General features: G+C 48.1%; 1 protein-coding gene across 2 annotated transcripts; it reads right to left on the reverse strand.

Annotated features, from left to right (window-relative positions):
• Positions 1–1,305: 1,305 nt before the first annotated feature.
• LOC133128789 (myosin-4-like) lies at positions 1,306–16,288 on the reverse strand. Of its 2 annotated transcripts, XM_061242573.1 has the most exons (9): positions 16,176–16,288; positions 13,513–13,607; positions 10,099–13,353; positions 9,775–9,802; positions 9,018–9,079; positions 8,599–8,839; positions 5,777–5,877; positions 2,712–2,889; positions 1,306–2,268 (listed from the first exon to the last, which is right to left on the reverse strand). In XM_061242573.1, exon 3 carries the CDS (start codon positions 13,264–13,266, stop codon positions 10,123–10,125), a length of 3,144 nt encoding a protein of 1,047 aa, XP_061098557.1. In that variant the 5' UTR covers positions 13,267–13,353; positions 13,513–13,607; positions 16,176–16,288; the 3' UTR covers positions 1,306–2,268; positions 2,712–2,889; positions 5,777–5,877; positions 8,599–8,839; positions 9,018–9,079; positions 9,775–9,802; positions 10,099–10,122. The 2 variants fall into 2 exon arrangements, 1 of the variants encoding a protein (XP_061098557.1); XR_009708787.1 differs by lacking the exons at positions 5,777–5,877; positions 8,599–8,839; positions 9,018–9,079; ... (2 more) ...; positions 13,513–13,607; positions 16,176–16,288 and adding an exon at positions 3,181–3,341.
• Positions 16,289–21,150: the final 4,862 nt, after the last annotated feature.

A 21,150-nucleotide genomic window follows, 5' to 3' on the forward strand; every position in this document is an offset into this window, starting at 1 on the left:
TGAGTAATTGCCTCATTCATTCAAAGGGGCATGTTCAAAATAATAACAGTGTGGAGTTTAATTAGAGAATTCATTCATTCTGTGAAAAAAGGTGCCATTAATTGTCCTTAAAGGGAAGCAAATGTTTCATACATTTTTATAAGATATATTTCCTTATACGATGCTCAGCTAAAATGATCTCAAATGCTTTAAAATGGCAACAAAAACCCGATACACGCGGAATAAAACGAGCTACTACTGTTAAAATGGATTGAAGAATAGTCAGAATGACAAAGATTCAGCCATTCATCAGCTCCAGAAAGACCAAAGATCATCTACAATGACCTGTAAGTGCTGTTACAGTCAGAAGACGTTTGATCGAAGCTATCAGCAAGAAGCCCGCCGTAAAGCACCATTGTTGAAAAAACGGCACATGCGGAATCAGTTAAAATTTGCCAAGGAACACATTGATTGGCCCAAAGAGATATGGCATAGCATTCTGTGGACTGACGAGAGAAAAATTGTTCTTTTCGGGTCTAGTTTTTGTTATTGTTTAACTAGCCACTGTGGTCTGGTGGAAAAACTCACCACTAAAATTTTACCAGACCAGACCTTTGTTTCTGCATGAAAATCTCTAGCAGCCTTACACGTCACTAGCCAGTAATATCCTCCACTTACCATTAAGAGTCTGTTTTTTTTAACCTTGCTTCAGTCAGGACCACTGTTGTCAAAGTAAGAATCTTTATAACAATTTGAGAAGGCAACACAGTTATGTTTGGCAATGTGGCTCTGTTCTGGAAGACCTCCTGGCATGGATGGAGAAGACGAGGAGGAGGCAGCGGACACCCCCCAGAGGGGTACACACAGAACAGTTCCAGCAGTACAGGACACAGTTATTTGTAAGGGATTGGTTGACAGCAAGGAAGGAAACCAGAAGTAACCTACGCAGACACGGGAAGAACATGCAAATTTCACACAGAAAGGCTCTGTTCGGATTGAAATCCGAGACGTTCTTGCTGTGAGCTGGCAGTGCTATCCACTGGACCACCGTGCTGCCCATATACAATACTCTAATAAACACAAGGGAGGAGCAGGGGTGGAGGGGGTTTAGACTAGCAGTATGTAGTGAGCATACATGGTTTATACTAGCAGTCTGTAACGAGAATACATAGTTTAAACTAGCAGTCTGTAGTGAGCAAACATGGTTTAGCCCAGCAGTCTGTCGTAAGCATATGTCGGAGGGTCAGGAGTCGCACTAGCTTCCCCTGCTACACCCCTACCACAGGTACTGGAATCCACCCACCACGAACAACCAGGACACAGGGATAAGGTAAGCAGAGTCTTTAATCCATTTTTTAAAACCGCTCATGACAGGGCAGCCGCCCCGTCCTGACCCCCCCTCCCATTGCCATCACCCCCCTGCTCATGTGGTGGTCCCACCCACCGAATAACCCAAGGCCACATGGGGATCAACGCACCAGGGAGAGGGGGGTTCACACACTCATGCACATGCACACAGAGGCACACACACTCATACACACAAAATATTATCTGGACTACGTTTATACTAAGTTAACTCTAACCCTTACGCTGGAGGCAAACTACCTACAGGATTTGCTTCCAAGAGGGCGAAAACCCCCTAAAAAAACCTTGTCAGCTTGATGAGGCCTGATTATTTAACCGGGATACAGCCGAGTGCCAACAAAGGAAAAAAAGGGGGAAATTCCCTCTCTGTCCCTTAACGGCAACAAAGGTTTTCACCTTAAAAGCAAATCTACTTACTGTGTTTAAAATAGCAGTTTTTTTAAATACGATCTAATATTAGCCTCCGATTCAAAGCACTAAATAAAACACTTGATCTCCTTCTTCCCTTTGCAAACACACAACACCACAAACAGGAAGTGCGTAGACACGTAGGTGCGTATCAAACCAACAGCGTCAACCACCTACATGCACACACAGAGGCCCACAAACACACATACACAGAGGCACACATACACACACTCACACATACACAGAGACACACACACACACACACACATACAGAGGCACACACAGGCATACACACACATTCACACATACATAGAGGCACACACACGCACACAAACAGAAATCTAAGGGTGGGATGCGACTCGGCCCGCGCCACAGGTGCTGGACCGTCTCCGCGTCCCAAAATAAAAACCAAAACCAAAAGGGACTGCTCCTCATTCCTGCCATCTGGAACTGCCGTGGCAAATGCTGTGGGTTTCCTGGATTGCAGTATCCTCCGGTCAGTGGAACAGGGCCGCACTATGGAGAGGAGAAGGCACAGCACAAATTACCCCACTGTGGACTGGGCAGAATGGGACCCACTCATGCTTGCGTTGATCTTGGTGCACATCACACCACAGGGGCTCCGCTCCTGCTAACCTTTAAACGGTTTAAAACAACATCGCATTGAAAAGTAAATTAATAATTGTAACTCATAATTGTAATTGTAAATTAATAATTGTAAATAATTGTAATAATTGTAACAAATTGTAACTTAACTTAACTTATGTAATGTTTTGCTAGTTATTAAAGTAATTGTTTTGTAATGCTATTGCGAAAGCATGACTTTTGCATGCCTGTTTCTCAACATTTATTTGTCGACTAGCGACTATTTAGAGTATATGAATGCAAATAATAAGCATTCAGCGTTCAACAGTCCACCCAACCCTGGAGGTCACCACAGGGGCTCCGCTCCCGCTAACCTTCAGCCCAGCCCGGGGCTCGCTGGTTCACTCCCGCTGCCTTCTCCTCCCTCTCGTCATTCCACAGCCGTCACCACCGTCCCTCTTCACACGGTCCCAGGCCGGCCGCCCCACTGCCACGCTCCCTCAATCACACCTAAAAGAAATGCCCCTCGCATGGTTTCTCCTCAAGCAAAAACTAAAGAAAGGAAAGAAACAAAAGTTACGGCCAACAAAAATAAAGGGTAAAAAAAAAAACTACTTCAAAACCTTCAAAAAATAATGAATAATGTGGATGTGCGCTTGTTTTCTCCCTGGCTGACCGAACACCCACTGCCACAAACTTTGCCCCTTTATCCCTTTCCCTGTGTCAGAGGAAACCAGTGGCAGCTGTGTGAGTTAATCAACCGGGCGGAGCTGAGCAGACTAGGTACCCCAGTCCACATTCCCATGCGTGCTCCCAATTACCAATCAAGGAAAGTGCTCTCACCAAGCCAGCGGCTTGTCAGGCTGACCTCATGACAGCTCCCCCCCCACTTTTGTCCAGACAATGTCTCTTCAATGTACCGGTGCAGGGGTTGCCCTCTCGTCCGACGAACGGAGGGGCACCGCATCCGGCTGCTCAGGAGGCTCCACCGCCTTCTCCTGACACTGTTCCTCTTGGGGAAATGCTGGCTCACGTACAGGACCCACACCGGGTTCCAGCCCAGGGCCCACCTCAGCGGTCCTGCTTCCAGTTCCCATTTGGCTTCCTCCTTGTCTGGGACCTCCTTCCAGGCGTCGCCCACCGGACAGGCACGTAGGTTGGTCCGGAGTAGGGTCAACTCCTCCCAACCTCCATCAGGCCAGAACACATACAGCGGCTGCAGCTGATCGGATAGGGAGACCACCTTGTGGCCAGCTTACCTCCCTCCCGGCAACTAAAGTTCTGCACCAGCACCCGGTCCCCCAGCAAAGTCGCTGCTACTATGAATGCCATTGTTATAAGCCTGGAGCAGAGTGTGCAGGTGCTCCAGCCACCGGCAACCCTAACCCTAACCCTAAACCTGTTCACCCTCCTGAGGAGTTTGGTTGAACCGCTCGCAGGCCCCATTGCCCTGCTGGTGGTAGGGGATAGTGCAAATCTTAGTGCACCCATAGAGCTCGCAGAAAGACGCCACCCACGAGGACTCGAAAGCCGCCGTTTAGTCTGAGAGGAGCCTCTCAGGGCACCCCCAGTGCTGCACCAAGCTGGTCCATATCCAGCGGATAGGAGGTGGAGAGGGGGGCCAGGGGGCGCTGTACCTCCGGCTCGGCCTCCACTGCCTTACATCGTTCCCAACCCCAGCCAGTAGAACCGCCAACACAGGACAACAACCTACACCTTGTTGGGTCCCAGGTGGCCCAAGGCCTGATGGTACCACTGCCAGATGCTGCGTGCCATCCTCAGGGGCACCAGAACCTGCCACAGTGGCCCATCTACCAGGAGATCTTCCAACCGGTGGTACAGGATCCCCCCTCTACCCGCAACTGCTCCCACTCCCTCCACCACCTACTCTCCTCCGGTGGGGCCAACCTCCGCTCCTCCCACCAGGTGTGCTCCCCCTGCCGTACCAGCTGCAGAACCGACCAGTCCCACACATAGTGGCGGGAGTGGGTTGCATGTAGTTGCGGGTAGGATCCTGCACTGCCTGTTGGAAGAACCCCTGGTAGATGGCCACTGTGGCAGTTGCTTTTGCCCCTGAGGGTGGCACGCACCATCTGGCAGTGGTACCACCAGGCCTTGGGCCACCTGGGACCCAACAAGGTGTAGGTTGTTGTCCTGTGTTGGCGGTTCTACTGGCTGGGGTTGGGGAATGACGGCCGGCAGAGGAGGCCAAGCTGGAGGTACGGGTCTCCCTTGTCCTCCTGGTCCCCCTCTCCACCTCCTATCCTCTGGAGGTGCTGGCCATTGACCAGCTTGGTGCAGCACTGGGGGTGCCCCGAGCGGCTCCTCTCAGGCCTTTGAGTCCTCCTTGGTGGCATCATTCTGTGAGCTCTATGGGTGCACTAAGATCCGCACTATCCCCTACCACCAGCAGGGCAATAGGGCCTGCGAGCGGTTTAACCAAACCCTGCTGTCTCTCCAGGAGGCCGAACGGGTCCGGTGGCTGCAGCGCCTGCCCACTCTGCTCCAGGCTTACAACAACGGCATTCATAGTAGCATAAGACCTTGCTGTTATTGCCAGGGGACCGGGTGCTTGTGTGGAACTTCAGGTGCCGGGAGCGAGGTAAGCTGGCCCCAAGGTGGTCTCCGCGTCAGTTTGTTGTTGTCCGCCAGCTGCAGCCGGAGCGGCCGCTGTATGTACTCCAGCTTGAAAGAGGTCGGGAGGAGTGGACCCAACCCCGGACTAACCTGCGTGCCTGTCCGCTGGGCAACACCTGGAAGGAGCCCCCAAACCAGGAGGAAGTCGAACAGGAACCGGAACCAGGACCACGAAGGTGGGCCGGGGGCTGAAACGCGGTGTGGGTCCTGGCCCAGGGTCCTGTACGTGAGCCAGCTCTTCTCCTAGAGGAACAGCATCAGGAGGAAAAAATGGAGCCTCCTGAGCAGCCAGAAGTGGTGCCCAAACTCTCGTTGTCTGAACTGCTCTACGCTGCATTCTGCCACAGTCTCCTGCTGGCCATCTGGGGAGAGACAGGGAGCAGTTTGTGAAACCATACCCATGTGTATGAATGTACGCAAGGAATAATGCTGTATTAGCTCCGTTTTAGCACATTGTATTGCACCTCTGCATTACCGCTGGATAAGAGTGTGCCGTTTGCATTCTGTATTAGCACTTGGTATTAGTGCTGTGTGAGGTAGTGCTTAGTGTTTGTGCTCTACATTTGCACTGCTTGAGGGTGCCCTGTATTATAGTACCGACTGCTCAGTATTTGTACTGGCCCAGGGTTTGCTGGGTTAGCACTATGTATGAACGCTCTGTGTTGATGTTATATAAAATTATTCTTGGCAGAGCGCTTGTCATGAATGATCTATTATCAAGCATTTATCTTAAATAGCTATTACTGCATATTGTGAGGTGTGCTAGTAGCAGATAGTGCAGCCAAAAATTTGGAGAACTGACTTTTCCCATGGAGGGCCTCCTGCTTCGTGGAGAAACCAGAGCTTGATGTGAAGGCTGGAGGTCTCTGGACGGCAACCTTTTGACAAACAGCCTCACCAAACCTGGAAATAAGACACAAGCACAGCATTAAATCACAACCACCGTAGTAGGTAGACCTGATTGGCTTCTATACTCATGTCTTCCACAGGCTGCCTGCTGTCATTCCCATGTGTGCTCCCAATTACCAATCAAGGAAAGTGCTCTCACCAAGCCAGCGGCTTGTCAGGCTGACCTCCTGACAGCTCCCCCCCCCCACTTTTTTCCAATGTCGCTTCAATGTACCGGTGCAGGGGTTGCCCTCTCGTCCGACGAACGGAGGGGCACCACTTCCGGCTGCTCAGGAGGCTCCACCGCCTTCTCCTGACACTGTTCCTCTTTGGGAAATGCTGGCTCACATACAGGACCCACACCGGGTTCCGGCCCAGGGCCCACCTCAGCGGTCCTGCTTCCAGTTCCCGTTTGGCTTCCTCCTTGTCTGGGACCTCCTTCCAAGCGTCGCCCACCGGACAGGCATGTAGGTTGGTCCGGAGTAGGGTCCACTCCTCCCAACCTCCACCAGGCCAGAACACATACAACGGCTTCAGCTGATCGGACAGGGAGACCACCTCGGGGCCAGCTTACCTCCCTCCCGGCAACTAAAGTTCCGCACCAGCACCCGGTCCCCCAGCAAAGTCGCTGCTACTATGAATGCCATTGTTATAAGCCTGGAGCAGAGTGTGCAGGTGCTCCGGCCACCGGTAACCCTAACCCTAACCCTAAACCTGTTCACCCTCCTGAGGAGTTTGGTTGAACCGCTCGCAGGCCCCATTGCCCTGCTGGTGGTAGGGGATAGTGCAAATCTTAGTGCACCCATAGAGCTCGCAGAAAGACGCCACCAAGGAGGACTCGAAAGCCGCCCTTTGGTCTGAGAGGAACCTCTCAGGGCACCCCCAGTGCTGCACCAAGCTGGTCCATATCCAGCGGATAGGAGGTGGAGAGGGGGGCCAGGGGGCGCTGTACCTCCGGCTCGGCCTCCACTGCCTTACATCGTTCCCAAACCCAGCCAGTAGAACCGCCAACACAGGACAACAACCTACACCTTGTTGGGTCCCAGGTGGCCCAAGGCCTGATGGTACCACTGCCAGATGCTGCGTGCCATCCTCAGGGGCACCAGAACCTGCCACAGTGGCCCATCTACCAGGAGATCTTACAACCGGTGGTACAGGATCCCCCCTCTACCCGCAACTGCTCCCACTCCCTCCATCACCTACTCTCCTCCGGTGGGGCCAACCTCCGCTCCTCCCACCAGGTTTGCTCCCCCTGCCGTACCAGCTGCAGAACCGACCAGTCCCACACATAGTGGCGGGAGTGGGTTGCATGTAGTTGCGGGTAGGATCCTGCACTGCCTGTTGGAAGAACCCCTGGTAGATGGCCACTGTGGCAGTTGCTTTTGCCCCTGAGGGTGGCACGCACCATCTGGCAGTGGTACCACCAGGCCTTGGGCCACCTGGGCACCAACAAGGTGGAGGTTGTCCTGCATTGGCGGTTCTACTGGCTGGGGTTGGGGAATGATGGCCGGCAGAGGAGGCCAAGCTGGAGGGTCTCTCTTGTCCTCCTGGTCCCCCTCTCCACCTCCTAGCCGCTGGAGGTGCTGGCCATTGACCAGCTTGGTGCAGCACTGGGGGTGCCCCGAGCGGCTCCTCTCAGGACGTTGAGTCCTCCTTGGTGGCATCATTCTATGAGCTCTATGGGTGCACTAAGATCCGCACTATCCCCTACCACCAGCAGGGCAATAGGGCCTGCGAGCGGTTTAACCAAATCCTACTGTCTCTCCAGGAGGCCGAACAGGTCCGGTGGCTGCAGCGCCTGCCCACTCTGCTCCAGGCTTACAACAACGGCATTCATAGTAGCATAAGACCTTGCTGTTATTGCCAGGGGACCGGGTGCTTGTGTGGAACTTCAGGTGCCGGGAGTGAGGTAAGCTGGCCCCAAGGTGGTCTCCCCGTCAGTTTGTTGTTGTTCGCCAGCTGCAGCCGGAGCGGCCGCTGTATGTGCTCCAGCTCGAAAGAGGTCGGGAGGAGTGGACCCTACACCGGACTAACCTGCGTGCCTGTGCGCTGGGCAAAACCTGGAGGGAGCCCCCAAACCAGGAGGAAGTCGAACAGGAACCGGAACCAGGACCACGAAGGTGGGCCGGGGGCTGGAACCCGGTGTGGGTCCCGGCCCAGGGTCCTGTACGTGAGCCAGTTCTTCCCCTAGAGTAACAGCATCAGCATGGAGCCACCTGAGCAGCCAGAAGTGGTGCCCAAACTGGCACCGTTGTCTGAACTGCTCTACGCTGCATTCTCCCACAGTCTCCTGCTGGCCGTCTGGGGAGAGACAGGGAGCAGTTTGTGAAACCATACCCATGTGTATGAATGTACGCAAGGAATAATGCTGTATTAGCTCCGTTTTAGCACATTGTATTGCACCTCTGCATTACCGCTGGATAAGAGTGTGCCGTCTGCATTCTGTATTAGCACTTGGTATTAGTGCTGTGTGAGGTAGTGCTTAGTGTTTGTGCTCTACATTTGCACTGCTTGAGGGTGCCCTGTATTATAGTACCGACTGCTCAGTATTTGTACTGGCCCAGGGTTTGCTGGGTTAGCACTATGTATGAACGCTCTGTGTTGATGTTATACAAAATTATTCTTGGCAGAGCGCTTGTCATGAATGATCGATTATCAAGCATTTATCTTAAATAGCTATTACTGCATATTGTGAGGTGTGCTAGTAGCAGATTTGAGAAAATTTGGAGAACTGACTTTTCCCACGGAGGGCCTCCTGCTTCGTGGAGAAACCAGAGCTTGATGTGAAGGCTGGAGGACTCTGGACGGCAACCTTTTGACAAACAGCCTCACCGAACCTGGAAATAAGACACAAGCACAGCATTAAACCACAACCACTGTAGGTAGACCTGATTGGCTTCTATACTCATGTCTTCCGCAGGCTGCCTGCTGCCATTGGCTGATCTTTCAGGGCCATCTGCAGTTCTTTGGCCACAGCCTGGAGACAACAAGAGGAATGAATGATAAGCATTGATGAATGGGTGAAAGGCATGCATTAAAAATGTATTAAAGATCTGCATTAGCTATGTACGAAATGGCCAATGGTAAACTGCCCATAACAGTGGGCAGATGTGATGGATTGCACTGTGTTGATCATTTTGGGACCGATTGTTCACCTGGGCTTTGAAGAAGCAATCTCTGGTTTCTGGCTCCACGATTGTCTTCACTTTCTCTATTCCTAAATGCAAGCATTTTTTAATTTGGGATGCGAAGATATGGTGCCAGTCCCACGCTTAGATTTGTTTTTGTGTGCATGTGTGTGAGTGTGTGTATGTATGTACGTGTGTGTGCATGTGAGTGTGTGTGTATGTGTGTGCGTGTGTGAGTGTGTGTATGTGTGCATGTATGTGTGTGTGTGGACCCCCCTCTCCCTGATGCATTGATCACCCTGGGGTGATTGAGTGTGGGCTGGCCTGTGCCGTGTGGGCAGGCTCAGGAGAGGGTCCAAGAGTGAGCACAGAGTGGAGCACAGGGGGGTGGGGAGGGAGGGTACTTACCAGTGTGGGGTGTAGTGGGTTTAAGTGTCCGCACTAGACCGCGACCCACTACACCACACACTGGTAAGTCCCCCCCCCCAGGGTAATTACCAGTGTGGGATGCAGTGGGTTTAAGTGTCCGCACTACACCGCGACCCACTACACAACACACTAGTAAGTACCCCCCCCACCCAGTGCTCCACACCCCCAACACTCTGTGCCGCACTATGGACAGCTGCCTTCTCCCACCTCTCGCAATTCCACAGCCATCACCACATCCCCTCTTCCCTTAGCCGCCAACACAGTCCTAGGTCTGCCGCCCCACTGCCACGCTCAAGTATCCCGATCCATATTCCCATGCGTACTCCCAATTACCAATCAAGGAAAGTGCTCTCACCAAGCCGGCAGCTTGTCAGGCTGACCTCCTAAAATATACAAGGTTTAGACTGGCAGCATGCAGCAGCTCACATGCACAAGGAAGCAGCATTGAAAACTGATTAAAAAGAAAAATGCTAAATACGAACGAACGTTATTAAAGTAATTGTTTTGTTATGCTATTGCGAAAGCATAACTTTTGCAGGCCTGTTTCTCAACATTTATCAGTGGACTAGTGGCTATTTAGAGTATATAAATGCAAATAATAAGCAGGCCCCCCTGTCCCCCCTCCCCCCGTTCGATAGTCGACCTCCACCCAAACCTCCCCACCCCCCACCCACCTTACCTGAAGAATTTTTCCTCGCTTGTCTCATGCACAGTAGCCAGATCCTCCTGCAACTGCGGCTCTCTGCTGTCGAATTTGCCTCTTGGCTGCCAGTTTGTCCCTTGTAGCCTCATGCAGGTAGTTCAAGTCTATCAGTTTTTTCTCAATGGTCTGGAGCAGGTCTGAAATGGCTGGCAGCTTCTCTTCGCTTGTGTCATGCACAAGTCCAAGCTGCTTCTCGGTTGCCAGATTGTCCCTCGTAGCCTCGTACAGCTTGGTCATGGCAGTCAGTTTGTCTTCCATGGTCTGACACAGCTCTGACATGGCAGCCAGCTCCTCCTCCTTGTTCCTGCATAACTGCGTCATAGTCTCCAGTATTTCTCCTTTCTCCTGTCCAAGCTGCTTCTCAGCTGCCAGGTCGTCTGTTGTAGCCTCAAACAGGTAGGTCAAGTCTGTCAGTACTTTCTCCGTGGTCTGCCAATGGTCTGACATGGCGGCAAGCTTCTCTTCGCTCGTCTCAAAATTCAAAGTCATGACAGCCAGCTCCTCCTCCTTCTTCCTGCATAACTGCGTCATAGTCTCCATTATTTCTCCTTTCTCCTGTCCAAACTGCTTCTCAGCTGCCAGGTTGTCTGTTGTAGCCTCAAACAGGTTGGTCAAGTCTGTCAGTACCTTCTCTGTGGTCTGCCAACGGTCTGACATGACCTCCAGCTTCTCTTCGCTGGTCTCAAAATTCAAAGTCATGGCAGCCAGCTCCTCCTCCTTCTTCCTGCATAACTGCGTCATAGTCTCCAGTATTTCTCCTTTCTCCTGTCCAAGCTGCTTCTCAGCTGCCAGGTCGTCTGTTGTAGCCTCAAACAGGTAGGTCAAGTCTGTCAGTACATTCTCCGTGGTCTCCCAATGGTCTGACATGGCCGCAAGCTTCTCTTCGCTCGTCTCAAAATTCAAAGTCATGACAGCCAGCTCCTCCTCCTTCTTCCTGCATAACTGCGTCATAGTCTCCAGTATTTCTCCTTTCTCCTGTCCAAACTGCTTCTCAGCTGCCAGGTTGTCTGTTGTAGCCTCAAACAGGTTGGTCAAGTCTGTCAGTACCTTCTCTGTGGTCTGCCAAAGGTCTGACATGGCCTCCAGCTTCTCTTCGCTGGTCTCAAAATTCAAAGTCATGGCAGCCAGCTCCTCCTCCTTGTTCCTGCATAACTGCGTCATAGTCTCCAGGCTTTCTCCTCTCTCCTGTCCAAGCTGCTTCTCAGCTGCCAGGTCGTCTGTTGTAGCCTCAAACAGGTAGGTCAAGTCTGTCAGTACCTTCTCCGTGGTCTGCCAAAGGTCTGACATGGCCTCCAGCTTCTCTTCGCTGGTCTCAAAATTCAAAGTCATGGCAGCCAGCTCCTCCTCCTTGTTCCTGCATAACTGTGTCATAGTCTCCAGTATTTCTCCTTTCTCCTCTCCAAGCTGCTTCTCAGCTGCCAGGTTGTCTGTTGTAGCCTCAAACAGGTAGGTGAAGTCTGTCAGTACCTTCTCCGTGATCTGCCAAAGGTCTGACATGGCCTCCAGCTTCTCTTCGCTGGTCTCAAAATTCAAAGTCATGCCAGCCAGCTCCTCCTCCTTGTTCCTGCATAACTGCGTCATAGTCTCCAGGCTTTCTCCTTTCTCCTGTCCAAGCTGCTTCTCAGCTGCCAGGTCATCTGTTGTAGCCTCAAACAGGTAGGTCAAGTCTGTCAGTACCTTCTCCGTGGTCTGCCAATGGTCTGACATGGCCGCCAGCTTCTCTTCGCTCGTCTCAAAATTCAAAGTCATGAAAGCCAGCTCCTCCTCCTTCTTCCTGCATAACTGTGTCATAGTCTCCAGTATTTCTCCTTTCTCCTGTCCAAACTGCTTCTCAGCTGCCAGGTTGTCTGTTGTAGCCTCAAACAGGTTGGTCAAGTCTGTCAGTACCTTCTCTGTGGTCTGCCAACGGTCTGACATGACCTCCAGCTTCTCTTCGCTGGTCTCAAAATTCAAAGTCATGGCAGCCAGCTCCTCCTCCTTCTTCCTGCATAACTGCGTCATAGTCTCCAGTATTTCTCCTTTCTCCTGTCCAAGCTGCTTCTCAGCTGCCAGGTCGTCTGTTGTAGCCTCAAACAGGTAGGTCAAGTCTGTCAGTACATTCTCCGTGGTCTCCCAATGGTCTGACATGGCCGCAAGCTTCTCTTCGCTCGTCTCAAAATTCAAAGTCATGACAGCCAGCTCCTCCTCCTTCTTCCTGCATAACTGTGTCATAGTCTCCAGTATTTCTCCTTTCTCCTGTCCAAACTGCTTCTCAGCTGCCAGGTTGTCTGTTGTAGCCTCAAACAGGTTGGTCAAGTCTGTCAGTACCTTCTCTGTGGTCTGCCAAAGGTCTGACATGGCCTCCAGCTTCTCTTCGCTGGTCTCAAAATTCAAAGTCATGGCAGCCAGCTCCTCCTCCTTGTTCCTGCATAACTGCGTCATAGTCTCCAGGCTTTCTCCTCTCTCCTGTCCAAGCTGCTTCTCAGCTGCCAGGTCGTCTGTTGTAGCCTCAAACAGGTAGGTGAAGTCTGTCAGTACCTTCTCCGTGATCTGCCAAAGGTCTGACATGGCCTCCAGCTTCTCTTCGCTGGTCTCAAAATTCAAAGTCATGCCAGCCAGCTCCTCCTCCTTCTTCCCGCATAACTGCGTCATAGTCTCCAGGCTTTCTCCTTTCTCCTGTCCAAGCTGCTTCTCAGCTGCCAGGTCATCTGTTGTAGCCTCAAACAGGTAGGTCAAGTCTGTCAGTACCTTCTCCGTGGTCTGCCAATGGTCTGACATGGCCGCCAGCTTCTCTTCGCTCGTCTCAAAATTCAAAGTCATGGCAGCCAGCTCCTCCTCCTTCTTCCTGCATAACTGCGTCATAGTCTCCAGGCTTTCTCCTCTCTCCTGTCCAAGCTGTTTCTCGGCCGTCAGATTGTTCATTGCAGTCTCATACAGCTTGTTTACAGCTGCCAGTTCATCCTCCTTAGCCTGACAGATGTGCTCCAGGGCTGTCAGCTTCTTCTCACCCATCTCAAGCTTTACGGCTATAGCAGCCAGCACCTTGTCCTTCCTCTTCTTGGACATGTATCTCATCAGTTTTCTTAAGGCCATGTCTGCCAGCTCTGCTTCCTTAACTCCGTGTTCCTCAGCCTTTGCTGCTTCTTTCGGGCAACTACTTCCCATGGCTGAAAGTTCCTTCTACAAGGCCTGCCTGGACGATGTTACAGTGTCGCTTTGAGTTGCCTCCTCTACAAGACAGCTGGACGATTCCTGTTCAAAAGAGGACATTCATCACTTTGCCAAATAGATAAGAATATGTCTACCCATCGATTCCACATAAATCAAAATTCTGTGTGTAGTTGCCAAGTGCCACAGTGTTAGCATCATTGTTAATCAGCTGGCCAAACTGCCCATTACAACCGATCTGACCTCATGAAGGTCTTCAACTTCGGAAGCAGAGTTCTAGCAAGCAATCAGTTCCTGCTGAAGTTTCCAGATCTTCTTATTGTTCCTCGTCTTGCTCACTTCGAAAGCAATGTTGAAATGGAAATGAAACATTAAATTTCATCACATTCTAAAAGGCTCTAGCTAAGCCATAGTTCTGCGTCTAAAATGAAAAAAAAAAGAAAAGATTTTGGCATTTCTTGTTTTTAACCAGGAGAAAAATGAACGGAAGAAAAATGAATCACAGACAGGACAATTGGTAAATGGTAAATGGTTGGCATTTATATAGCGCCTTTATCCAAAGCACTGTATAATTGATGCTTCTCATTCACCCATTCATACACACACTCACACACCGACGGCGGTTGGCTGCCATACAAGGAACCAACCAGCTCGTCAGGAGCATTTGGAGGTTAGGTGTCTTGCTCAGGGACACTTTGACACAGCCCGGGTGGGGATCGAACCAGCAACCCTCTGACTGCCAGACGACTGCTCTTACAGCCTGAGCCATGTCTAACCACCAATTAAAGGTGCAATAGGTAAGATTGAAAAAAAAAAACATTGAAAAAGGCTCACTCGCATGTTGACTCACCCTCCATCTGCCTGTGTTTATAGTCCGTTTCAAAGTGTACATTTGTCAGGCTGTCAAATGTATCAAAACATTGTACGGCTGTACAGCAATTAAAGCTCATTGGTTGAAAAATGGTTCCCACTGCCACAGCCAATGGCATTTTGGGGGCTTATTCTGATTGTTTGTGTTGCTGCCAGAATTGCACTCCAGACAAGCAAACACTGAAACTGTGTACTATTGAAAAGACTACATAGTTCTAGTAAGAAAATATTCGCCAAACAGGTGACTGTATGAAATGTTGACTTTAGTGTGCTGCACAACACTATGTTTTGTCTTTTCACTTTAGCTAACCAACTATATTATGAGCAAGCAACTTATTTGGCAATGGAACTAGCTTGCAATAAAACTAAGATATGATAGTGTACCACAAATGATGAAACTGCAACTTACAGTTTGAGACAAATAAAGGTTTGGGTAAACACACATGATTCAACATGTGTAGCTGCCCAAATTTCACTCCAGACAAGCTATCACTGAAACTCTGTACACTACTATTGCTCATTATCCAAGCGAAGAATACATATCTGATACCAGTTCGTTATCGGTAGCAACAAGCAGATTAGCTATTAGTTAGCTGGGCCGAATTTACAAATATCCACCTGAGACACAAGGCCTGTGGAACAATGGTCCCAATGCTCGCCACTATGTTCGTATTGCCCCAGGTGGATATTTCTAAATTCGTCAAGCTAACTATGGCTAATTAGCTTGTTGATACCAATCAAACTGGTATTGTTTTATAACTAGATACAGGTAGTCGTCGACTTACGACCGTAATTGGTTCCGACCGACCCTTTCAGTGGAACTGGTCATAAGTCGGCCTATGTTATAATTACCTTACATATATTATTACTGTGTACCTGATTATAATCATCTTTAAGTCACATTTTATCTTTGTTCATTATTGTTATAACCATTGTATCACCAGTCTTAGTACTGTCATCATCTTTTTACACATTTTAACGTTCTTTTTGTTCATTATTGTTATGACCAATATACCCATTTTTCTGACGACATTGTTCAACCTTTTTTTAGTTAGTCAATTTAACAATCTTTTTATCTTTCTTTAGATAACATAATATTTTTCTAATGCTAACTGTTTCTGTACAATCTCTTTATATCTTTCTTTAGAAATTACGCGCAGTCGCGGTCGTAAAGGCGAACGATCCTAAGTTGCATAGGTCATAAGTCGACGACTACCTGTATGTAGTCTTCGCTTGGATAATAGGCAATAGTATACAGAGTTTCAGTGATAGCTTGTCACGAGTGCAATTTGGGCAGCTACACGCGAACAATCTGAATAAGCCCCTACGCCATTGGCTGTGGCAATGAGAACCATTTTTCAACCAATGAGCTTGAATTATACAGCCGTCAACTGTATATTTTGAAACCAGAATTTAGGACAATAAGCAGAGGTCAACATGTCAGCGAGCCCTTATCGATGATAGGAAAGGATTTACTGGTCTTGTTACAATGTTTTAACACAAATCTTACCTATTGTCCCTTTAAGTGTAAAAAAAACCCCAAACAAATTTGGCAGCGTTGTAGCCTACAAGACGCTGAAGGAAAATAAGTAATATAATTGCATTTCATTTACATACATGTTACGTTTATGTATTTCATAATAAACGTAACTTTTGACACAATAACTAGTGATTAATTTACTCTACATTCCCTTGAACAAATTAACATTTAACGTACATTTCAGATGGTTTATAGCCTGATATCGCTCCGGAAAATAGCAGTGTTAGCTCAACAATTACCGTTAAGTGAACTCACCACAAGCGCTATAAAGATAACAGCGATCACCGCGATTGAACTGAACTGAGAAAAAAATGGCACAAACATGGTCAAAAATGCTGTATCCGTGGCCCTTATAGCCCACACATTTCCCTAAACATTTATCAAACACCGTACTTTGCTACTCTTCTGCAATGGAGTTTCTTATAGCATTCTAGCTAGATGAAAATCAAATTTAACATAGCTTCTCGCTCTACATGGAATATTTCTTAAGACTTACAATTTCAGAAAATACCGAAACAAATTCGCCGTTATCAAGAATGCGAATACAAATTTCCAAAGGTTATAAAATCCACTGGGTTGTAGAATGACAAACGAGCTCCGTAAAGTAGGTTTATGATCTGGCCGACGTGAAAACCCTGTATTTATTTAAAAATTAACTTTCCACTGTGACGTTGTCCTATTCACTGAAAATACAGTGACGTGTTCATTTTAACAGAAAACTCCATGTAGAACCCTACCGGACATTGGCTTAATATATTAAGTTATATCAATAACGAAGAATTGTTTTTTAATTCTCCTAAGGAGAATGCAACATTTATTTCTTGCTCTTAACTCTGTCTAGCAGCACTGTTTTTAGCACTGTTTTTATTCTTTTCACCCTGTTTTTATTTCGTTTTCAGTGTTTTGTTACTTCCTAGTTGGTTGCTGGGAATGTCATATTCCCACAATCAGTCCTGTCCCACTCGAGGGAAGCACAGTAAATGCAATACGTATTGCTGGCAAATCAGTGTGTTTGTCTGTCTTTTTGGTGACCTCTTGAAGCACATAATAGATCATGGAAATATTGTGAGAAAAAAAAAGGTTTCTTTGGTTAGTTGATATGTGGAATAACAGTATATATTCCCACATTCAGTGTCGTCCCACTTGAGGGAGGCACAGGGGAAAGGCCCCAACGTGTTTGTCTTGGTCTTGTTTGTTGTTTGGATATATTTCCAAAATCAGTGTTTATTATTTTTACAATGTGTTGTCCTTGTAATTCTTTGTCATTGGCTTAATGTAAAGCACTTTGAGCTACATTTTATGTATGAAAGCTGCTATATAAATAAAGTGTATTATTATTATTATTATTATTATTATTATTATTATTATTATTATTATTATTATTATAAAACAGGCCACGTTCGCTAGTTTGATGTTATTTCAATGCAATTTTCTAATCAAACGTAATACGAATAAAAAAACCAGACTTACTGTAGCTCTGACAGACGTTTTCAGTTACTCTAGAGGGCGCCATCACGCAAGCTACGATGCACTTGAGGAGAGACATCTCATTTTGGCTTGGCTTGAGTACAGGTAAGCCATTAGAAAGCCAAAATAATAATTTACGGTATGATATCTGTGACTTTTCTAAAAAATAAATATTACTATAACTTCAATCATTTGGCTAAGCTAGCAAGCTAGCAAACACTAGTAGCCTAACATTAGTTAACATAAACATGAGAGGGATACTTCTAGCTAAGTCACAAACAAGTGTCTATACATCTAAGTGAATCTAACTATATCGAAGTAGTTTGGTATGTTGTATGATTTGTCTTGCTCATCTATGTTGGCGAGTAACAGGAGCAGCATTTAGCCAGCTAAGTTATAGCTGTTACTAGCTAGAGCTAGCTAGATGGCTAACGTTACTTCAATTTGATTCGCCTGCCTGTGTCCAGTATCACGCGAAGGGGGTTAGTGTTACAATCATAATTACAATCCCGTTATACATATAGTGCAAATGAGAATATAAGAATCAAGGCCCAATAGCGAAACGTCAATTCGCTAGCTAGCTAAGTAGCTAACTTACCAAGCTAGTGACCGTTTTTTCAAATAGGATGACTGGAGAGGCGGGAAGAGCGAGGGGTTGCTAGCTATGGTGCCCAGTGCACTGTAGCATTCATTCATAAACTCATGCATCCTTTATGAAAGGAAGGGTTTTACATTCATTCAATTTGGTAATGTTATGGTAATAGTCAAATTGGAATTTTCTTGTGAATGGCCTTAACCTGCCTGATCCATTTGGAGATAAAGCTGATGTTTCAGGAACGACACTTCCGGGATACTGCTCCCTATTCCAGTTTTTTACAATCACTTTGGCGCTAATCTCAGAAGTCTGTGCGCAATTTTCAAAATCATTGTGCATTCATATCTTTGAAGCAATCTTGCGCTTCCAAATTCATTGGTTCAAATTCCTCATTTATCATGAAATACTGTAGGAACATTTGTTTAGCTCGCCCTCACACAAGATACCTATAGCTTCACTGTTTTGTTGTTTTTGCAACACTTTACTATTGCAGGAAAAAAGACTTTATACATGTTTCCATACGGTTCTTTTTGTGGTTCTAAATAAAGGGAATAGTGGAAAGTTACAATTACAACACATGTTTGTTTCACATTTGCTTTGCTAACAAGCTTTTTTTTTTGATACCGAGTCTTCTTACACAGAGCACTGTATGTGGACAAAACTGAATTAGCTACTTTTTGACAAACAATGCCAAAAAATAATTTCACCAAAAAACCATACATTTCACAGCCCAATTTGCAAATGACTGACAGAAAATAGTGCATCTACTATGATGCCACTTGTTTAGTGGTTTTTAGATCATTGTTCTATGATTGACAAAAAAAATCTTGCTAAAAGAAAACTAGTACTGGTGTTTTGATAGAATGATTTTGCATGTTTGCAGTGTTTTGGTACTTTTGGTCCATTGTGTGGATGAAATGAACTATTGTGCCAAGCTGCTAAATCCTCAATTGTCCTTCCCCCTGTCCCCACCTCTAAGGCAAGGACCAAGGCCACCTCTCTGAGTGGTACCCTACTTGCTTCTGCCATTCCATTGGCCACTTCCTCCTCTTCTCACTGCTTGATACTCCAGTCTAACATGGATCATCTGTGATAAAGGATGGCGATAAAGAAATATTAAGTGCATTTTTTCCACTAGCCGTGTGTATTTGAAGACCTCCAGGGAACTTAAGTATTGTTTCTGTGTTTTTTGCGTGTGAGCAGTAGGTTATAAGGAAACCTTGTTAGTCTATCAGCAGTTATTAGTTAGCAAATCTCATGTGTTTTTCACCAGCCGCCGGCAGTTTCGCTCGGTTCTGTTATTCTGATTAGGTGATCAGAATCAGTTAAATACTTTGGACGCTGCAATTGTTTGGATAATTTTTAGATCGCTAGTTTGCATTAGTAATTAGCAGTTTATATAGGCGTGCTCAGAGCGACGCTCCCTCCCATTTTGGAATGGTATGGTGTGTCAGCACCCCATTACAGTCTGCTCTCTCTCCTTCAGAACCCGCTTCCAGCGACGTGGCCCTCCACGGCGACGGAACCCCACCAACCTCTGCTACCCCTCACTGACCCCCTGTGACAACTTCACACGGAAGGCTGACTTCATTACTGGTTATGCCTCCCTCCTGTCCCTACAGGTCCTTGCCCTCACCGAGACCTGGATTACACCAGAGAACACTGCCACCCCCGCTGCCCTCTCATCCTCCTTCTCCTTCTCACACACCACCCGGCCCTCTGGCCGTGGAGGTGGCACTGGCTTGCTGATCTCCCCTTCGTGGAAATTCTCTGCGTTTTCCCTCACTGACCTATCCCTATCCACATTTGAATGCCACGCTGTCTCAATTACTCACCCTGTTAAACTTTATATTGTTGTTTTTATCGTCCTCCTGGTGCCCTGGGAAGTTTCCTTGATGAGCTTGACACTCTACTCAGCTCATTCCCTGAGGATGGCACCCCACTTATCCTCCTGGGAGATTTCAACATCCACCTGGAAGCCTCCCAGTCTGCTGCCTTCTTACCACTACTTCACTCCTTTGACCTCTCTCTGCAGCACTCACAAGGCCGGAAACCTTCTCGACCTGATCTTTCTGAGGAACTGCTCCTCTTCTAACCCCACTGTTACCCCTTTACACAAGTTCCTTCTCCATCCCCCTAGCTCCTCTGCCTCCCTCCCCTTCTCTCACCCCCACTGTTTCTGTCCGATGTAACCTCCGCTCTCTATCGCCCTCCTCCCTTGCCCCCAGAGTCACCGCTTCCCTCCCTCCTCTTGAATCCTTCTCCAAACTACCCACTGATTCCGCATCTTCCGCACTGCTTTCCTCTCTCTCCTCAGCCCTTGACTCTCTCTGTCCTCTTGTCTCCCGGCCTGCTCGATCCTCCCCTCCCAGCCCATGGGTTTCTGACCTTCTACGTTCCTCCAGGCCAAGCCTATGTGCAGCTGAGAGGAAGTGGAGGAAATCAAAAGACCCGTCTGACCTGTCTTCCTACCAGTCTCTCCTGGCGGAATTCTCCTCCGCTATCACCAGTGCCAAAAGAAATTACTACCAAACAAAAATCCAAAAATCCATTCCATTGGCCACTTCCTCCTCTTCTCACTGCTTGATACTCCAGTCTAACATGGATCATCTGTGATAAAGGATGGCGATAAAGAAATATTAAGTGCATTTTTTCCACTAGCCGTGTGTACTTGAAGACCTCCAGGGAACTTAAGTATTGTTTCTGTGTTTTTTGCGTGTGAGCAGTAGGTTATAAGGAAACCTTGTTAGTCTATCAGCAGTTATTAGTTAGCAAATCTCATGTGTTTTTCACCAGCCGCCGGCAGTTTCGCTCGGTTCTGTTATTCTGATTAGGTGATCAGAATCAGTTAAATACTTTGGACGCTGCAATTGTTTGGATAATTTTTAGATCGCTAGTTTGCATTAGTAATTAGCAGTTTATATAGGCGTGCTCAGAGCGACGCTCCCTCCCATTTTGGAATGGTATGGTGTGTCAGCACCCCATTACAGTCTGCTCTCTCTCCTTCAGAACCCGCTTCCAGCGACGTGGCCCTCCACGGCGACGGAACCCCACCAACCTCTGCTACCCCTCACTGACCCCCTGTGACAACTTCACACGGAAGGCTGACTTCATTACTGGTTATGCCTCCCTCCTGTCCCTACAGGTCCTTGCCCTCACCGAGACCTGGATTACACCAGAGAACACTGCCACCCCCGCTGCCCTCTCATCCTCCTTCTCCTTCTCACACACCACCCGGCCCTCTGGCCGTGGAGGTGGCACTGGCTTGCTGATCTCCCCTTCGTGGAAATTCTCTGCGTTTTCCCTCACTGACCTATCCCTATCCACATTTGAATGCCACGCTGTCTCAATTACTCACCCTGTTAAACTTTATATTGTTGTTTTTATCGTCCTCCTGGTGCCCTGGGAA

The sequence above is a fragment of the Conger conger genome, chromosome 5, assembly GCF_963514075.1.
Source record: "Conger conger chromosome 5, fConCon1.1, whole genome shotgun sequence".
Lineage (NCBI taxonomy): Eukaryota > Metazoa > Chordata > Actinopteri > Anguilliformes > Congridae > Conger > Conger conger.

Bases quoted from the DNA above. Each gene is read 5' to 3' on its own strand.
- LOC133128789 (XM_061242573.1), bottom strand. From the start codon at position 13,266: ATGGGAAGTAGTTGCCCGAAAGAAGCAGCAAAGGCTGAGGAACACGGA.